The 12,951-nt window shown below is 35.0% G+C and overlaps 1 protein-coding gene across 1 annotated transcript; it reads left to right on the forward strand.

Annotated features, from left to right (window-relative positions):
* The first annotated feature begins 487 nt into the window (after positions 1-487).
* On the forward strand, positions 488-5,953 carry LOC138308477 (PDF receptor-like). The gene has a single exon (XM_069249461.1). It carries the CDS (start codon positions 1,763-1,765, stop codon positions 3,041-3,043), a length of 1,281 nt encoding a protein of 426 aa, XP_069105562.1. The 5' UTR covers positions 488-1,762; the 3' UTR covers positions 3,044-5,953.
* The last annotated feature ends 6,998 nt before the right edge of the window (positions 5,954-12,951 follow it).

Here is a 12,951-nt window from a genome sequence, read left to right on the forward strand (position 1 = left end):
TTGGCTATCAACTGATCGATAATGGTTATTAGCGTATTGTTAGTAACATGTATTCACCGAGATCAAAATCTCAACAGCATATACCAGTTCGTTTCTCAGAACCGAGAGAAAAATAGAGATAGAATCCGAAGACCAATTGTCGGTTAAATCTGTGATAGCCCCTATCCCACTGAAAAAAATGAGACCAAAGAAATGTTTAACGATTTAAAGAGGTGGATATTTATTAAAGTTATAGGATAACTTCATCATTATATAAACAATGGAATTGTAGAATGAATACTGGATTACACTACTACTGGCCATGTTTGCCTATCTGCCCGGCTTGGTCACGCTGTGTCTATATGACGGGAGGCAGAAATTTCAATGAGCGATGCGGCGCGGGGGAGGGGGTAACCCTGGGGAGGTACATCTTAGTAATTGGATAGTTTCTGAACTGAATAGACGCAAGGACACGCCCCCTCGTAATATATAATCAAAAAGTTGTACATAAAACTACACACCCCAGATAGACCTACAATATGCAGCGACCACCGGGGATACTTTCTCCTTTTTAATTATTCATAAATAACGTGAAAATTGGTCCAGCTAAAGAAAAATGTTCGCTCGCTATCTGGGTAATAGCACCGGTGACTGATATGTATATCATTAATAAGGAAGATCGAGTCACGTGATTACTAACACACGTCACTCATTAGTTGATGGTCGATTCTAATTTATTTATTTGGGGAGCATACCATAAGTTCCGGAACAGGTATCCGTGGTTTTATTTGCTTGTTTGAGCCCTGAGAAGGACAGATCATGAGAATATTACTTGAAGGATCTTCATAAACACAGGAAGTGATTACAACAAACTGTGAGAGAAGGACTCAATTTTCATTCATAAAAACAATTTTGGGATATCTTGGATTAGTACAAAGTTCTCGTATAATTTATTTCTTCCAGAAGAAGGAACAGTATATTTCGCATATTCTCTTATTCCTGCGTATGTTTATATACCCCACTGTGTGAGAAAGTCTCGGTTTTCATTCATAAAAATAATTGCGGAATACAGTGGATTAAATTCAGGAGGCCTGTATGATACATTAATATAACGAGAACAAACTGCCTTGGGAAATATCACTTCTCCGGGTTGATACATCACCGTACCCACCTGAAAACAGGTCAGTAATTGTATATTACTATAACCAGAACAGACTATGTTTCACATGTATCTGAAATCCTCTCGATGTTAATGGATTAATCAGCCGATGCGGACATACCGTATTGAAGACTCTGATAAATAAATGGATTTGAAGTCCTAAGGGCTTAAGTAACAGCATCTGAAGATATTAAACCAAGTCCTGGTACATCTAATTCACGGTTAGATGTACTTACACCGGTCCCTTATCTCAAGAATTGAGCGGAAAAAACAGGAGTGTTGAAAGACAAGTCTCATTATTACCGAACATTTCTGAACATATCGTGAACCATATTTCAGTGATTTGGAACTGAGATGACAGCGTATGCAGACTAGAAGATAAAATTGTCTACGGTATAATTCAAACTTCCGTTATAGTACCATATCATTGTGGATATTATTTTTGACAAATACCTTCTGTTGGATATAGAAAACATTCTCAAACTTGTCAAAGGTTCGTGCCGTTTGATAAAAGCATACAAGTTTGGGATTAACAATGTGAAATAGATTGAAACAATTTGTGTTTAAATTAAATTTGACGCCAAGTTTAAGAGAAAAAGCATTACCAATTCAAAAACTTCCAAAATGGACACGTCAGAAGGAATTCCATACCCAACGAATTTGAAGGAATGTCTTGAGAGCCAGGGCGAGAAAATCCATAAATTTCCAAAACCTTTTTTCTGTAATGCCACATGGGATACGGTTCTGTGTTGGCCACCAACGCTCAAAGGGGTCACCTTCAAAATCGCCTGTCCGGAATACCTCGGAGTTGGACCGGACAAGTTTGCCTACAAAACTTGCGGTAGTAATGGGAAATGGGAAGGCGTACATCCGGGTTACAAGGAATATCCAGATTGGGAGCCTGGATGGACAAACTACAGTGAGTGCGCCGGTGTTATTTACGAAACTATCACTGAAAATAATGACACTTCCGATGTAAATGTTTCCGAAGCGGCACCTATAAGTTTTGGAACGCTCCCCTTGGACTACGATGGAGCCGATATTCTCGCTTGTGTCCTTTTGTCAATGTCCATTATATTCACAATGGCGGCTATTGGAATCTCATGCTTTTCAAAGGGAATACAAGCAACTCGAGTTCGACTTTATCGGAATTTATTTGCCGCATTTCTTTTTCACGACATTCTCGATCTCGTCATGAATATCGGACGCATTTTACAGAGCAGTGACGTCATAAATGACGTAAAGCCGTGTGTGGCGATGGGAGTACTCGTTACACTGACGTCATCGGCCATTTTTGTTTGGTTGTTCATCCTCGGAGTATATTATCTCCTGACCATGCAGAGTTTTGTGATCGAGAGAAGAATGTATTTTGTGCTCTGCCTTCTAGGTTGGTTCGTCCCAACAGTAATTACGATCACCTGGCTAAGTATTACTGTAATTTACGGAAAGACCTACTGCTGGTTTGGGGAACTCTTCATCGCCACGCTACAGTCAAGCTTCTGGATAATTGAAGCAAATAACATGTTATTCCTGGCACTGACGTGGTTTTTCATCCTTTACTTTTTGTGTAAATACGATGACCAGGAAACACAGAGGCGACACAACGAAAACAAAGAACTCGCCGTCGAACTTGGAAGCATCCGATCAAGTGCCATTAAAATCGTGATCATTCTTGCGTTTGTAACTGTCGCGTATATCGTTTACATGGCGTTTGCGCATAACACTGGATCAGAAGTTCTGGCGTACCTGTTTGTTTTGACTGTGTATTCTCGCGGAGTACTGACTCCGATCTTCTTGTGTTATTTTGACGAGAATAGTCACTGTTGGGATGGCTTTTATAATGTCATTACTACAGATAATGTGGAGGACAGCGACGGGGCTTCCACCTCATCAATGAGTATATAAATGGATATATAAATAACTGCTGTTTTTAAAATAAAAATAAAAATCTTCCAAAATCAAAGTCAAAATTGAAGACAACATACAGGTAAGGTTTTATTAAATATAATCCAATGTATGTTTGAATAATCAGATGTAATGTCATTTTGCTTTTATTTCTTTCTGTGATCGGGGTTTTGAGAAATTGGATACACACATAAAAAGGTCACCGATCTTGAAATATATTTCGATTTATTATTCAGCTGTGATGTGCTAAACATTTAAAACAGCAGTTATTGTACTTTTATACCGTATGTAAAGAATATATCCATGGTATATCCCGAGTTTTCTCTAAACCATACACCAGCCTTCGACATTCTGACAAATAGTTGAATATAACATTCAAAATTCTACTGGTTATAGAGGCTAAGACGAAACTCGTGCATCTAATATTGATGTTCATTTTACACAAAATATCTGTGATAACATGAGAAATGTAGAATTATTACAAAAATACAAAATGTACTAGAAATATTTTTATTTACATCTTTGTTGTAAGCGGTGTACGTTGTTCTTTGTTGAGTAAAATATGTTGTCTCGATTTATTTCATTAGATATCCGCCATTGCCAAACAAGTCATTGTAGCGATAATCCTTAGTTTCGTATTCCTGGAAATTTGTGACCGAAAAAAAATCATTGTACATGTAGCAATAATCATTAGTTTCGTATTCCAGAAAATTTGCAACTAAAAAAATCATTGTAGCGATAATCAGTAGTTTCGTATTCCGTGAAATTTGTGATCAAGCAGTTAAGATTTGATTTTGTGGAATTCTCCGATATGTAATTAATTGCTCAGAAAAGAATGACCGATTAAATTATGGATCGATGCTTGTTGTCTGAACAAGTTAACCTGAATAGTTTGTGTTGTAGATGTATACATAACTTATCATATTTATAGCTGTGTTTCGCCGTGTTATTTAACCCAAAAAATTGCCAAGCGGCTATAAAGCATCCTTGCGAATGCCAAAAACTCCATCGATGGAATGTTCGAGCGCTATGATTAGGACCACTGCAATTTAGGTACATGTATATCATATCGGGATATTGGCCAAATCTCAAGATTGGAGAAATTATAGTGATGTACTTAATGACAGGGAAAGTTTGATTTGTTAGATATGTCGGATTTTAAAGTTTCAAACTTCAAAAATTGGAGGATATAACGTTTAGGACCAGTGTAGCTTAAACACCAGTATATTTTTTATTAATAACGTGCGAATGTTAGCGGTCTACTGGAGCAGACAAATCTTTTAATTCAACATGGATATTTGAGAAGCTCTATCAAAGTTGGGCACATGTGTGGGATTCTCAAAAGCATCCCACCTCCCCCCTCACCCAGCCTGCAGATCTTTACTCATTGCAGTCGCTCACATTGACTTGTGTTAAATGTCAAATGTAAAGTTAAACTGTTAAAACAAATTGTACCATCTGCAGTAAAATGGGTCGTTAAACGCCAAAGGCTTGCTTTCCTGTCGCACACAGTGACTTGGTGTGGATGTCTAAATTAAATAAATGTCCTACCGACAGTAAAATATTACCGTGGTGTATTATTATGCACGTGAAACACATTTTTAAAGACATTCGATGATACTAAGTGTAAAATATTACAGCCTATACCCAATACAGCATGGCTTGTCAAACAAATACATATGTATATTAAATTTAATCCCAGATACCAGATTGAGTTTCCATGTAATCTATTATCTAAAATCCTTATAATAAAGCAGAGGAGTTTGACGTTCTGTCAATAGTATATAGTATAAATATATATAAAAATATCCCTATTTACTATATAAAAACTTATATAGTATATAGGGGTTTTATTTTTATATATTTATACTATATATTATTGATAGAACGTCAAACTCCTGTGAATAAAGCAACACTTTTATAATTTATTGTTTTCCTTCTTCGAATTTTAATTTGTTTTTTATCCTCATCGCATTGTCTGTAAGTATTGGTATGGTGTTATTTTATGGAGTGGTTCGTTCAAATTAGTTCGAAGAAAAAATCGTATAAATTCAATTGATAAAACACAAATTTTATTTGCAATGTTATTTTTATTTAGTCATCACTGTTACGATTATTTTTCTTTTTCAACTCAATCTGTACCGATACCATAGACTGCCCACCAGTTTGAAAATCAGACATCTTATTTCTCTGTCGGAAATTACCAGGTCTGTATTTCATATAGAGATGTTTACACAGGCAAAATTACTCAACCTGAAATTAACCTAAAATTGACCAGAATTTCTGGTCAATATCCGGTGAATTTCAGGTCAAGATTTCTTGACCTGAAATTCAGGTTAGGAAATATTATCTGTGTATACCATGTGATCTACGTAAATCACTTCAGATTTATTCCGTCTTTGCATATTACAGAGTTAGCTCCCTTGCGGGTAGGTATAGATGGTTACGTCATCATTTTGATAGCGCAATTCATGTCGTTTTCTGCGAAAAGTATGACGTTACATTCGCAAACACATGACGTCACAATCAATACATACCCACAAGGGCAGATAACTCTGTAATACGCAAATACGGAATACGTGAATCTCGTGATTATGTATTTTACAATCTAATTAATTTAAATAATGATTCTTGGTTCACAATGTACAAGAACCAATCAACTTTTCACTTCATTGGCAGTCACATGACCAAATTTATCACATTGGCTTGGCTGTATTTAGTATATCACATGACCTTTGTAATGATACTGCCTGTATACTGTCACGTTGTATGTTAGATGTCACCATGATTGTATTTTATGTTGTATAGTAATGACAACAACTCTATATGTTGACGAATTGCTTTATTTTACATTATTTTCTGTTTCATTTGCATATTGTCACAATGTCTATTAAATTGTTAACACTTTAATTGTTTTATACTTTTGCTTTATTTCACCGATAGATAATTTCAAAAGGTGATACGCCAATTTTACTCGGACTTTCAATACATTTTGATAAAATCTCGGGAAACACTGCTTATTTTCTTCTGAATCATCTTACTCTTTTGAAGAAAGTAAATTCCATCGATGAAGCGATCACCTTTTGAAACAAAGTCTGTCCCTGGTATTACAGCATCCTCGATACTCCAGGGGTTCCGATCACTTTCGATCTCTACACCCCTGGATATCTCATAGTGAAATTGAAGGCAGCTCAGCGGAAAACATTTGACCAATCACAGGCTAGCAATGATTTCCTTTGAAGACTACACACAGAGAGAGAGAGAGACGCCTAACATCAAAGCCACACAGCCAACCACAGTGTACCGTTATACGTCTCTTTTGATGTACATCAAATGACTAAATTACCTGTTCTATTCTGTTGCCTCCAATTTTACTATGAGATAGTCCAGGGGTGAAGAGATCGTAAGTGAACGGAACCCCTGGAATATCAAGGATGGTATTAAACTATGCATATGACGAAATGTCTTTTGTCGTCCGTCTGTCTGTATTATGGTTTTTCTTCTTTAATCAACAAAATTATACATTTTTAAATGATTATAATTTTAAAGCTAATATTTAGTAAAATACAAAGATAAACGTTCACCCTCCTCGGAAGATATAGAGAATACCCATTGTTTCTTGATAAATACCAGTTATATTTCATTGAATAAGATGGAAACTTAGATATTGTAAAACATCTGAGTTTCTTCCGCACGAGATGGAGTATTAAGGGTATTCATCAAGAAACAAGGAATATGCTATTTATTACACACACAAAAACCTATCAAAAGATACCTTATCCGTTAAGATGTCTGAAAATTATGCTTCATTCCCGAGGTAAAAAAGACGAGACGGATGTCGATATAGATATTATTACATCTATCAAAGTTTACCCAGATAAGTAACGTTTGAATTCTGTGTAAAGTGCATCCAGTTAAGTAACGTTTGAGTTCTAACTGTGTAAAGTTTATCCAGATAAGTAACGTTTGAGTTCTAACTGTGAAAAGTTTATCCAGGTAAGCATCGTTTGAGTTTTGACTTTGTAAAGTTTATCCAGATAAGCATCGTTTGAGTTTTGACCGTGTAAAGTTTATCCAGATAAGTAAAGTTTGAGTTTTGAATGTGTAAAGTTTATCCAGATAAATAACGTTTGAGTTTTGACTATGTAAAGTTTATCCAGATAAGTAACGTTTGAGTTTTGACTGTGTAAAGTTTATCCAGATAAGTAAAGTTTGAGTTTTGACTGTGTAAAGTTTATCCAGATAAGTAACGTTTGAGTTTTGACTGTGTAAAGTTTATCCAGATAAGTAAAGTTTGAGTTTTGACTGTGTAAAGTTTATCCAGATAAGTAACGTTTGAGTTTTAACTGTGTAAAATTTATCCAGATAAGTAACGTTTGAGTTTTGACTGTGTAAAGTTTATCCAGATAAGTAATGTTTGAGGTTTGACTGTGTAAAGTTTATCCAGATAAGAAAAGGTTGAGTTTTAACTGTGTAAAGTTTATCCAGATAAGTAGCGTTTGAGTTTTGACTATCCAGATAAGTAAAGTTTGAGTTTTGACTGTATAAAGTTTATCCAGATAAGAAAAGTTTGAGTTTTGAGTGTGGTATTATTTTTAGAAGCTGTTTACACACTTAATGGCCTATGATGATGGATGATAACATGAAGTGAAAAGTCTGATTATTCCACAAGGGCCACTTATGATAAAGTCGGATACAGAGGCTGATACGAGTCACTTTGTACCATATTAACAGTATTGGTCTAAAGTGATGCTACACATGAACTTCACATCCATTTACATGCAGTAGTAATTCATTCTTACTTATAAAACGAGCATTTCCATTGGATAAAAAAAAAATTATCCTGCGTTTGCATATTACAACGATGTGAATATTGTGCTCACAAAATAATCAAGGAGAAATCTATGAAATAAGAAATTACCCAGCTAGTTTTCTATTTAGTGCTATATTATACAAATATTTCAAGGGTTACTATGCTCTTTTTCATATTATTACACAATTTGTTTACACCAATCTACGCGCGATTCCTCGGAAGTTTTCTACAAAACAAGACAATAACGACGAGGTGTTCCTAAAGTCGTGCAATATAAGATCTCGAACCGTGCAATATAACGTTTCCATGGAAGCTTGCAATATAACTTCGAACAGCGCAATATAAGAAGGTTTTATTGAACGCCGTGATAATAGTTGAAAATATCATATTTTCTCATATATAGATATATGAAAACAAAATATGATTTAAACTAAATCAGAAATTAGAAAAATGACCTGGATATCAAAAGAACAACAATTACCTCAACAAAAGCAATGATAGAACCACCGATTCAACGGAATCATGGCTCACACATTACACGAATTCGTAATCGATTCTGCTTTCTAGGCTAAAATAATGCATATAAATAGTATCGAATCAAAATGTGCCATTGTTTTTATACGCTAAAGCTTTGTTTCATAAAGGTTGTCCTTGTGTATACTTTTTATTCAACTAGGTTAGTACACCACCATATCAACCTCAATAAAGGTATATAACTGCATACATATTCATTTAGACAAAATGTCCAAATATTATCTATTTTTGTATAACAACATGAGCAAAACAATTTTTGTATTCTGATTTACTCTGAAAACTCCTGAAACCTGAAACCGAAAGTGAAAGGTGACATAGACATAGCCAATTAATACTGTTCAAAATCAGAAATAATCTCTCCAAAATTCTTCAAAAGCACAAACACTTGTAATTTCAGACAAAGATTTACTCACATGAATAAAACAAAGTCAACGTGAACGGTATCTTGTTGCAGTAGGCAGGCAAGCCAATCATAATGGCCCCCATTTTGTTCAGTCAAAGATAAAAATGAAACCGGACACGAAGAAAAAAATCCGGATTTTATCAAATATTATTTTAAAGTTTTTTTAATACAATATTTTTATTTATTATTAGATATTAATTATATCGTTACAAAAAAACCATCATATTTATTATTAAATAATAATATGAAAATAACAAATATGCATATTTAAGGCTTTTAAAAAGTGTTAAAAATTACACTAAAATGTTGTTTCGCATATGACCCTTGTTTTGACCCTTTCACCCGTTTTTTCAAGGGTGATCACCCGAGTTGACCTCATCAGAGGTTGGCAATACTGCATGGACACCGAAAGCTTCATGGACAAAAATAGAAATTTTAGAGCATCTCAAGCAAATGGATTTAATATTAATTTGTTAAAAATAGTTTTATTCTTTCATGTTATCGGGGTAAACATAAGCATGTCTTATCAATCAGCGGATGTTTGTTATATACATGTACTCAGGTTATGCAATAGAAGCTGCTACAAGGACGCATCGTTTGTGGAAAAGTGCTTGCTGAAATACCAAAGACTACCCTAAAGTTCTGCCCGCCTGGCAAATGAAAGGCAATGGGTATCATCATAGACGCGATGTCGATCCATCAATCGCCGAGATATTTCTTTATCAGGCTAATGTACTTAAAATTGTTTATATTGACTTTAATATATTGGTCTCGCCATGTCTGCTATCTTTCGCGGTATTCTCGCGGGAGACGGGATTACGCATTGTTTACTTTCTACATACATGCAAGGGTCAAAGTTCACGGTCGGAGGTCATGTGCAATTCGAGGATCCCTGGTTCAACGGGTGGTCTCACAAACTACAGAGTTTATGTCAAGACGGGAATTCTTCTGATGCTTGTAAATAAATCAACTGATTTATATCAAAGACAAGATAGTTCAAGGATACTTTACATTTCTAACTTTCTTAAGAAGCAGAATTTAGCGTAAGACAAAGCGAGGGGCCACCTGTTTCTCAAATGTCGGTAAAACTTGAAATATAAATAACACGATAACAATGGGAATTGTTTATCTAATATATCTTATTTCAAGTCTTCCGGTCTGATAGAATGAAGGAGAAAATTACATAGACGGGGTAAAGAGACAAAAGAGAAGGAACTGTGTGGGTGATTTTGATATTTTGGATCTCGTCCAAGAATAAACAAAAATTATCGAATCCTGACGGTTATATCTGATACATTAAATATCTGTGACATTGACAGGCAAACATTTATTTTTTCTGACTTATGACCGATTAAAATCCGCAAAAATATTCGTGTTGTTTAACCGACTTTAAGCTTAGTTGTCCAGTCTAGTTCTTGTAAAGTCTTCTTCATTCGTCCGTCCGTCCGTCCGTCCGTCCGTGAGCCTTCTCTTCCTTACTTGGATTAACATTTATCATTTAGGTCTGACTAATTGAGAAAAATGTTGATTAATTGAAAACGAGTGATAAAAATCCACAGTAATGAAAACTTTGTTATCCCGAAGCCGATGTGTCATTGGGGAAATTTCTAGTTATTGCATAACTCGAGATAGGCGAGACAGAATATTTTTTGTAAAGTATACGAATATTCAACTGTACTGCTTAACATTATAGCAAGGTATTTTATCTATCGACTTTAAATTTTGCAGTAGAATTCAAAACTAGTTTACCCCCTTGTAGTTTGAAACTTGGACCTAGACAAGTCGAGATAAAAAAGATATCAAGACAAAATCCTTTAGCTATGAGTTTGATATTCAAGAGAATATTTACGACTATCTACGATACATACACAATATACTTTTCTTTTTCAATAATTTCTTGCGCTCACCTTATCATCTTGAACATCTGGAGCGTTCAACATACAATGTAGCATCGAGATAATAAGATGAGGTTTATAACATCTCGAGCGCTTAACATACACTGTAACATTGAGATAATAAGTAAGTATTCTAACATCTCGAGCGCTCAACATACAGTGTAACTTCGAGATAATAAGTTGAGCGTTTTAACATCTCGATCACTCAACATACAGTGTAACATCGAGATAAAAAGTTGAGCGTTTTAACATCTCGATCACTCAACAGTCAACATACAGTGTAACTTCGAGATAAAAAGTTGAGCGTTGTAACATCTCGATCGCTCAACTTACATTGTAACATCGAGATAATAAGTTGAGTGTTATAATATCTCGAGCGCTCAACATACAGTGTAACATCGAGATAATAACTAAGCATTCTAACATCTCGAGCGCTCAACATATAGTGTAACATCGAGATAATAAGTTGAGCATTATAATATCTCGAGCGCTCAACATACAGTGTAACATCGAGATAATAAGTTGAGCGTTATAACATCTCGATCACTCAATATACAGTGTAACATCGAGATAATAAGTTGAGTGTTTTTACATTTCGATCGCTCAACTTACAGTGTAACATAGAGATAATAAGTTGGTCGTTATAATATCTCGAGCGCTCAAAATACGATGTAACATCGTGATAATTATAAAAAGAGCGCTTGAAATGTAAGGACGAGTGCTCGAGACAATTGAAATAGTTTTATTTTTTGTAAATAATATTATACATGTCATCACTGTATTTTGATTTAAACATATTTTATTGCCAAATGTGCAATGGGATTGGTCACAAGTTGTAAAACTTATATAAAACCCGTTCCCAAAAATAAAACTTTCAAATTACATAGACAAGATGGCATTTACAATATAAAAAATGCATTACAGTGTATATATAAAGTTGTATTTGAGACTCAGAGAGAGAGAGAGAGAGAGTGAGGAAAGAGAGAGAAAGAGAGAGACGGGGGAGGGAGAGGGAGAGAGCTATTTTATAACCATTATGCTCCTTAAGGTGATAATTTCACCTCTTAATATACTTTTATTTTAAAAGCTATCCCTCCGATAAAGACGACAGAAGTTATAAACCACTTTTCATAACTTTCAACTTATCAATGTTCATGTCATCCTTTCCTTCGTTAGACTTTCTCCTAGTGACTCTAGGCTTCCTTTGAATTGTCGTCAGGATCGGAGGGTTATACAAATATAATTTGCGTGTAAATACAAAACCAGTTAGATGTTTGGAGTAAAACATATATGGAAATATTTGATAATAATAGAACGGGACGAAGTTAAACTTTATGAGTATCTATGATATATTGATACTCATAGATTTTAACTTCGTCCTTCTATTATTATCAACTATTTCCCTATCTGTTGTATTAATGTATATCGCCGTTATAGTCTAACAGAAGTGGTAACCTTCAATAAGACGACAAGTAGAGCTTTCTCAAGGGAAAGTGTCTCTCGGATGATAAACCATAGCCCAGTATCTCGGGCACTGTTTTCGATATGGAAATTGTGATGATTTTATTAATTCATAACAGGGCATACCCGTGGACGTCTACTGATGGTTCCCCGGGACCAAACCACGTCAGTTTGGGGCTCACTTTGGGCCCAAGGGAGGGTTAGATTGAAATGAATTGGCTATGATCTGATTATATATGTGACGATACCAGTCATCTCCACAGCGTCTGTAGCCAAACACTGTACACAAGGGGTTTAATATCTTAAACTATATAGAAAGTGGAACATTCTTAAAAGCGATAAGTTGATTTCTAAAAAAAAATATAACAAAGAATTCTTTTCATTTTTCAAAATAATTATTTTCAGCATGTTGATGAAAAACGTTGAATTTGTCAAGCTAACTAGTCTATAAGTATTTAGGATAGATATCTGGTCACTCGATATGACCAGCTGACCAACTGACCACCAGTGGCCGAAATATGAGATCGTAATCTAATGCATGTGTTGATATGACAGTATGACATCGCTCTGTATGTACCGCGATAAACTAAAATGTTATTTTAATCCTATCGCATCAACTGGACAACATAGTTAAACAGAATGAAAACAAACGCTTGTGATAAGGGATAGGGTTTCGCTGCGGTGGGTACACTGTAGGACAACTAAATTATAAGTTCCACGTACGATTCTCGAATTCTGCGGGTGATTAGAATTTTATTAGTGTTGAATTCCTTCCTTTTTTTCGTCCTTCAGACAAAATAAA

This window comes from Argopecten irradians, chromosome 15 (assembly GCF_041381155.1).
Source record: "Argopecten irradians isolate NY chromosome 15, Ai_NY, whole genome shotgun sequence".
NCBI lineage: Eukaryota > Metazoa > Mollusca > Bivalvia > Pectinida > Pectinidae > Argopecten > Argopecten irradians.

Excerpts from the sequence above, each read along its gene's own strand:
- LOC138308477 (XM_069249461.1), top strand. The coding sequence starts at position 1,763 with ATGGACACGTCAGAAGGAATTCCATACCCAACGAATTTGAAGGAATGT.